Source organism: Populus alba, chromosome 15, assembly GCF_005239225.2.
Source record: "Populus alba chromosome 15, ASM523922v2, whole genome shotgun sequence".
Classification (NCBI taxonomy): Eukaryota; Viridiplantae; Streptophyta; class Magnoliopsida; order Malpighiales; family Salicaceae; genus Populus; species Populus alba.
This window is the reverse complement of record NC_133298.1, coordinates 10203737-10212262: the sequence shown is the minus strand read 5'-3', so window position 1 is coordinate 10212262 and position 8526 is coordinate 10203737. Positions and strand designations below refer to the sequence as shown.

The window sequence follows — 8526 nt, the reverse complement described above, 5'->3', positions numbered from 1 at the left end:
AACTTAATTATTCTGGAATTTAAGAATATCAGAACATTACTATTGAAATTCAATAGTTCATTAATTTTAATGTTCCAGCACGGGCTCAATTCAAGCTTATAAGTTACAAAAGAGTTCAAATTCACTGCTTGCAACAAATTTATCAACAGTTGAACTTGCAACCCTTTCGTTTCAACTAATTAAAGATATATGAGATCATAGATGCATGCGTTGAAATTTCTGTATGAGCACCTGATACACTTGAAAGTGGACAGTGAATGACCCTTTCGTCTATTCAATCATTTTTCCTTGACGATTTTTTTTTTTCTGATCCAAGCAACTGGGCTAATTGGACCTAGGAAGTTCTGCAGAGCCTAAGAATTAATTGCATATTAAGAGATAAATAGTAGAGAGCTAACCCTAGAAGAATATAAAAGGACAGAAGAATCTGTGATATTTTTTTATATACATGAAGCCCTCTTTTGCAGTTTCAAAGAATAAATCCCATGAGTTATATGCTTACTATATGAGGCTAAGACAAAAGAAACACACAACACTTGATTTCATTAAAAAAATAAAAATTAACTAGTTAACAATCATTGAAAAAACACTTCACAAGAAAATCTCATGATGAAAAGATACAACTTTTATGTTACACTCCAAACAGATAGACAAGCCATACATAGTATTCTTCAAATCTTTGTCCACTTGACACATCAAGGGTGAGAAAGATGAATATCCATGCTAGCACATACCGTCAATGTTGTAAGCCTCATGATCCCATGTTTTGTACAAAGGATACTGAAAGTCTGTGAACTGATTCTGCAACCAATTATATATATATATACGGTCAGAAATCTGAATACAGGTGTATCAACTAATTTCAATAGAGTAATTAAGCAAAATCAAACCTAACATCTTGGAAAGTAAAGAAATTTCCCTTTTGGAGCTTACCTCTTGAGGAATTCCGTTTTTGTGCAGATGATTGGGAAGAGAGGGACTCCACTTGCCCATATTCACCAAGGTTTCATCAATCATCCCCTCACGAGTATCTAATTGCTCTTGCTCTTGATAGAATGGCACTTCAGCTTCAGCCAGTTGGACTTCTAAGGAAGGATTGATATTGTGAGTACCAGATTCTTGATCACCTGTTTCGAATGGACTCCAACAACCTGCGAATTGATTGAATTCATCGTTCACTGCTTCTAATTCACAAAGCTTCGATTCATCGAGGCTTCGACTTCGACTCCGCAACTTTTCTTTCGTTCTCTCCCTTGCCCTCTCCCTTGCCTTCTCCCTTGATTCCTTTGCAAAAGGGTTTAATGGAGCTTTACGTGATGATGAAGCTCTACTAGTCCTCCTCTCTTTCTTGACACATAGTGAGGATTTACCCTTAGAAACACTGCTCACTTTAAGGGTAGAGTCAATATGGATTTCGGACAGCACCTCACACTCAGAAGTAGAAGATGCACTCTTGGTGCCAACACTGCAGCTATAATTCATAACGGGGAAGCCACTAGATAGTTTCTTGATTTCAGTTCTTGCCTGTGTGAGTAACCATTCTACAGTCTTGCTTGCTTTATCAAAGCGTAGCTTGTCTTGCAGATCAAAGAACTCTCTGGCAACCTTTAGCGACAATCTCATCCTCCGATCTCTTGGTCCTTGAGCCGTGTTAATCTTGCTGTGTCGATCTTTCTTAGAAGATCTCTTTCTTGGGATCTGATCAGTGCTGCTGTTGGATTGCTTGTTGCAGATTTCCGTTATCTCAATAACGTCATTTTTGTTGTAATCCACCATGTTTGTAACAACAGTACTCTGAGAGGGAGTAGTACTGGTAGCTGCAGTTCTCAAGGGTTGCTGGTGAAGTAAAAGGTCATAGTTTTGCTGGAGAAAAATAGAATGGTCTTCTAATTCTAGCTGATCATAAGCAAAAAAAGGAGAGGGCAAGTGGCAAAAAGATAAAGGAGGAGGCACATATTGTTTGGAATTGGAAATGATATCACTGAAAAAGGGCATGTTATAAGCTTGTTGGTCATTATAGGACATGGGGTCATTGCCATTGTTGCTTAATGGAAACATTTGAGCTTTGTAATTGCACCAAAAAACACCTATCCGCCGTAGAGCTACCCGGTGGACTAGTAGCTTGAGAATGACATGTGCACCAATGTACTCTTGCCTAAAATGCCTCCTGTGGAAAGAGTTCTCCACTTCTCTAGTTCAAGTCCATCCTTTTCAAATTCACTTTATCTGCAAACAATGGAAATCATAAGTGAGAAAGACAGCAATTTGTTACTGTTTCCTTATCTCTTTTTCGCTTTCCCCCCTCTCTCAGTGAGCACCTAGCTAGCTAGCTTGAGAAAGACAGCTGTTGCCACTGTTTAATCGTGTGTGTATGCTTGTTTTATAACAATTATGTTTGGTGAGTTTAGGATAGAGAAAGACAGGGGAAATCCATTTACCTTCCGACTAAGCGTGAGAAAGACATCACAGCACAAGTACTACATGTCCATGGGGGTGGGGGGGATGTAAGAATGGGGAGATAAGGGGAGGGGGAGGGGGTGGGGATCTAGGTGGGGATTTGAATGATGATCGTGGGAGTTAAGGCATCCCAGGAGAGGGGATTTATGGGAGACAAAGAACCATCTTTTTCTTTAAAATCATTTTTTTTCTTTTGTTTAAAAAGTTGGTGTTTTTTTGGGCTTAAAAGCATGAAAGGGAAAGAGAGAAAGAAAACAGGCAATGTTGTGGGAAGTGAGTGGACAGGAAACACCTAGTATTGGTGCCACTTCACGTGGTTGCAAGCAGGTGAGATGAGACTTGAACATTGAACTCCCTCTTCTTTCAACAGACCAACGAGTTTGTGTGTGTGTGTGTGTGTGTCACAGGACAAGATTCTTATGGTTCATAGTAGTTGTATCTCATTTTTAATCTTCCACGTGGCTAGCTGTGTCTAACCCTAGAATGGAAGGATACTTGTTTCGTCAACTCAAAGGGCGTATTATTGTGAGCCTGTCATGCTTGCTTTGACTGTGAATGTATACAGGACATACATGTCACTTTCACTTAAAAGGGGAACCCCATCAGGCCATCACACACACTCACTCCTGTCTTTCTATCAAGTCTAAGTCTATGCGAGAATGTTGCTTGTTGGGTTCTTTCCAAACCCATGCGTACTTATTGGTTGAGGAGCTAACTATTATGTGCATCCCGCGTTGCCTTGCGAAAAAAAAATCCTAAATTAATTTACAATATAAATGAACATGTTTTGTTGTGGATATTTTCTTTAATATTATAAAAAATTTAAAAGATTATATTTATTTTTAATTAAATGAATTCAAAAATATATAAATTAATAAATTATATAAAAAAATATTAACACATATTAAATATTAATATTATAAGCTAATTTTTATTATAAGAATCAATGAATAGATGCACATGCAAATACTTGATTTGTGATGCATGTAATTTTTAATTATATGGCAATAAATATGGATATGCATAAGATAAACAATAATTTAGTTTTGAAAAAAAAATTCTGTTTTCTTATTAATGTTTTTTCTTAGGTAAAAAAAATATTTTTTATTAGTAGTATGGTTTATTGAATACAAAACAAAGGTCATTAAAATAGAAATTCTAAAAAAATTCTATTGTTTTGAAATAAGAAGGAAAAGATGTATCTCTTTCATCAAAGCTTCCTTTTATTATTATTATTATTATTATTATGCAAAACATGTATTTTTTTAATGAAAAGTATTGTTTTTTAAACTAAAATTCATCATAATATTAAAAGAAAATTTCAATTAAAAATCATAGATGATAATTTATACACAAATAAATTCAATAAAAAATATATGAAAGCTTTTAAGATATTAAACATGTTAGATTAATATTACCATAAGGATATCTAATATTATTTCAAAACTATGACATAATTAGATAATTATTTAAATATATTATAATAAACTTATTTAAAGTGAATTATATTATAAAATATAAAAAAGGTGACATTGAAAAAAATGCTAGGCACTTGGGCTGAAAAGATTGACACATTCATTTGGTCCAAAATTATATAGCCGAAACGCAGTTGGACGTGGTAGGCCAAGCCTAACATATCTATTTTTTTATTTTTTTTGAAAAATGATGGATAATACATTATTTGCCTATATATATAGCACAAACAACGTGTCATTCTCTTGCAATGTTTTTTGATTCCTAGTTGTGGCTTTGGTGATTGAAAAATCAAAATTCAAGTTTTTAAACTCTAAAATCTCAAATTCCAACCCTTTTTTAACCAAAAATCATGAAAAACAAATCATATGAACTTCTAAAACTTCATTCTTAACCACAAAATGAATTTTAATTTGATTAAAAAAAACTCGAAATCAAACCAAATTAAAAAACTTTTCAAGCCTTAATCTATCTTATCATGCATTATTGATGGTAGAAACACCCTTGTCGAGCTCCATTTTAAAGATGAATTCAATGACATAAAAATTGTAACTATTTGTAGTTGAAATTTGATCATTCAAGAGTTTTCTATTTTTTTTTATTTTTTCAATGACTTTCTCTCTCTTCAGTAAACATCCAAGGGCTGAAATGAGAGAAAACCTTACGGATGAAAGCATCAAAATCCTAAAGAACAGGGATTGAATATGAAAAAAATTAAAACTTGGGGGACCTAGGTGAACTTTTTCATGCCTTTTGAATTGTATAAGTGGGAAGAGGTTCTATTTTTAAATATCAATTTAATTCTTGTTGTTTTAATTTTTTGTTTAAGAACAAATTAAAACTCAAATTTGTTAATTTAGTTTTCAATTTAACATCAAAATTAATATCGAATGACATATGGGACATGTGAGAGCATATAATTAAAAATAGATCCTAACATGTAGAACGATTTCAACATAATTTACACTGATAAATTTGTAAAAGAAAAAGTTTAATGATACGAGTATAAAGTGGAAAAAATTTAAGGCATACAAGGAAAAAAAAAGTGGCTATGATGTGAGCAGTGAAATGTAAAAGAAGAAACAATGTATGTTCAATAAAAAACCTCAAATCTTTTAATTTCTTCTATAATAATTATAATTATATATAAAAAAGAAGGCATCCTCTCTCTTTCATAATTCATACAACCATATCTCCATCACAAACACATTGTCAAGGAAGGGTTTTGCTGGTGCTTTGTACTATGTGATCCACTGCTGTGCTTAAAACTATCTTAAGGATACCCTAGCCAATCACCTCTTGCCATAAATACAAAACCGCATATGTCATCTTATTTGGAGATGGTATTGGTCCTATTTATAAAACTCTTTTTTCAGGCTTTCATTTCCCCTCCCCTCCCTTGTACTGTACTTTCTTTCTTTCTATTTATACATGCCGTTTTCTCCACTTATCCAATAATCGTCTCTCTCTCTCTCTCTCTCTCTCTCTCTCTCTCTCTCTCTAGCTGAGCATGACCTGTGTAGACTGGCATAATTAGGAGGACCACATCATATGGAGAGCTAGTTGTTCTAAGGTTGCTATCAAGAAGTTGATAACTATGAATAAAAGGTGATGAATTGTACCATTTTCAAGTGTGGGTGATGAAGAGAGCATAAAACCCTAAAAAGTCTTGCTTAGACTAAGTGCTTTCATTTCCATGGTGAGCTCTCTCTGCCAGTACCAAATTCCATTTGTGGATGAAATCAAAAGGCCTTTTAAAAAAAAATAATAATAAATAAAGAAACAAAATGTACATTTATACGAGCAATTCTATTGTTTCTTGGTTTTTCACTCTTCCCAAGGTTCAATTTGGAATCTATATGTTCTGGGGCCGAACCATTTTCCACGCAAAGCAAAAATTTCGGTGTACTATATTTCTTATGCTGTGGCTTAATATGTCATGATGCCTTTAACACTAATTTTAATTTTTATGTCTTTTACCATCATTAAATTTTAAATTTTAGATATATTTCTTATCTTTTCTAGTAAAAAAAATAAATATTTTTTTACTATATTAAATAATTTTAATAAAAGATTAATTATCAAAAACTTGGAGCTGAAATATTTCTAAATAAAATAAAAACAAATACTTATTTAATAAATTATCAAATATAAAAACATAAAAAAGTATATAGAGTATACAAGTTTTAAAAATTCTGACCCACTACCTTGTGATATCTATTTTTTAGATTTTTTTGACCTATTATCATATATAATATCCAAATTATCCGACTTTAACAGGTTAGATTGGGTTAGATAATGTAAATATTATAAATAAACTAGTTTTTTTAAACCCCTAATCTTATTGCAATAAAAAAATCTTTGTATTATATTATATCAAGTTGTAGTATATTTGTAATATTTGTATGATCATCTATAGGTTCATGCTGAATTTTGAGATTTTTTAGATAAAATATATGGTTTATCTAAAAGTTGTTGTCTTTGTAATAGTTTTATGAGATTTTCAATGAGGTGAAAACTAATTGAGGTGATATAAATTACATATTTTTCTATAGAGTTGCAATATGAGAAAAATATTGTATGTAAGTTTCTGTTATACTAGAGCAAACTTACTATGATTACCAAATAATATTTGTATAGACAAATAAGGCACGAGTGCATAGTGAATCATCATAGACTCTTCCTCCTCAATGTATGCTTAAGTGGAATGTACATATATTTGCAAATGACAAGCCTGGACCCTTAGGGATTGACGGTGTTTTAAAGGACCATGAAGAAAAATTCCTTTATATCTTTTCTTGTTTCATAGATATTAAAAAATCCAATGAAGTTAAGGTTTTGACCATTTAAAAGGCTTTCCTTTTGAGTATTAACTACTGTTATGCATTTTCTAAAAACTGGATTGTGAAGTTCGATTTATACAATGCAATTACTTGGATAAGAGGAAACAATGTCATGAAGCCATGAAGGTTATAAGGTGATTTTAATGATATCTCCAATATATATCTTATGTTTTCTCCTATGAATTTTACACATATTCAAAGAGAAAATAACCATGTAGTGAATTATTTGGTCAAATAGGAAATTCATAGAAAAATTGTTTTGGTTACATAGTTATAGTCATCTTTCATATATTTATATTTTGCTTGATTTGTATATTTTTATTAAGTTAATATAAAAGTTAGTTAAGTTTATCTGATATATGTTTAGTTGGTAAATTTTCTTACGCTATCTTTATTGTTTTTCTTCTCTTGTTTAATCATGCTTAATCAATTATTACTTAATAAATTTTCATCTTCCATAAAAAAAAGTTATTTATCAAATATTTTTATTTTAAAATTTGAAACATATATAAAATACTTAACTTATAAACACCAAATAGTCAAATAAATCTTTCTACAACACCATTACTATGACGATAATTTATTTGTTGCACACAAGGGTCTCAAGAATCTTCTTCTTCTTGTAATACCTATATATCCTCTTTTATAGAAAAGAAACATCACATTATTGTGAAGATAGTAGATTTACACAAAAGTAAAGCAGATAAGTAAAGGGAAGCAGAGAGAATTTTTGATGAGGAAAGAAAGAAGGATCAACTGTACTCTTGTTGTTTATTAATTTTTTCACACTATTACAAACTTTTATAACAGGTGATAGACATGATCAAGTTTCTAACCTCAATGCTAACAGACTTTTGTAATTGTCTAACAATATTAACAACATTTTAACTACTTGATTCTCTAATCTCTTGACATGTGGCAAGACTAGGTCCTTTGATATCTTTACATTCCCCCTCAATCGCATGCTTGAAGGAGCCAAGCATAAGATTGAAATAGTGGTGTTGAAACAAAGGAGTTGAAAGACCTTCAGTGAGAATATCAGCAAACTGGTCTGTAAAAGAGACATGTTGAACAAGCAAGTCACCTTTGATAACACCTTCCCTAACAAAATGATAATCAATTTGGAGATGCTTCATTCTGGGACGGAACACTGGATTGGAAGCAAGGAAAATAACAGAGATATTATCATAATAGATTAAAGGAGGAATATGTAACAGGATATGAATATCAAGGAATAATTGGCGAATCAAGGCAAGTTCTCCAGCAGCAATAGTGAGAGCTCTATATTCGGCCTTAGTAGAGGATCAAGAAATAGTATGTTGTTTCTTAAAAGCCCAAGAAATAGGACTTGATCCTAAGTAAACAACAAAACCATAAACAAACCATCTATCATTGGGATCACCATCCTATACAGCATCACTATAAGCCTGCAGATTAAGAGTACCAAGCTAAAGATGAATTCCAAAGTCAAGGGTACCTTTTAGATATCGCAAGATTCTCTTTACTGCTACAACATGAGATTCCATTGGATTATGCATGAAATGACAAGCTTGATTCACTGAGAAGGCAATATCAGGCCTTGTGAAGGTGAGATATTGCAAAGCTCTAACAATACTCCTGTACTACTATGGATGAGAGTAGGGCTTGCCATCATCCTTAAGCAGGTGATGATAGGGAAGACAAGGAGTGGCACATGGCTTTGAATCCTGTAAATCAACCTGATCAAGTAATTCCTTGATATATTTAGTTTGAG

At 32.3% G+C, this 8526-nt stretch overlaps 1 protein-coding gene across 1 annotated transcript; it reads right to left on the bottom strand.

The window, feature by feature from the left end:
• Positions 1–565: 565 nt before the first annotated feature.
• On the bottom strand, positions 566–2618 carry LOC118037385 (uncharacterized). The gene is made up of 2 exons (XM_035043352.2): positions 934–2618; positions 566–801 (listed from the first exon to the last, which is right to left on the bottom strand). Exons 1-2 carry the CDS (start codon positions 2056–2058, stop codon positions 724–726), a joined length of 1203 nt encoding a protein of 400 aa, XP_034899243.1. The 5' UTR covers positions 2059–2618; the 3' UTR covers positions 566–723.
• Positions 2619–8526: the final 5908 nt, after the last annotated feature.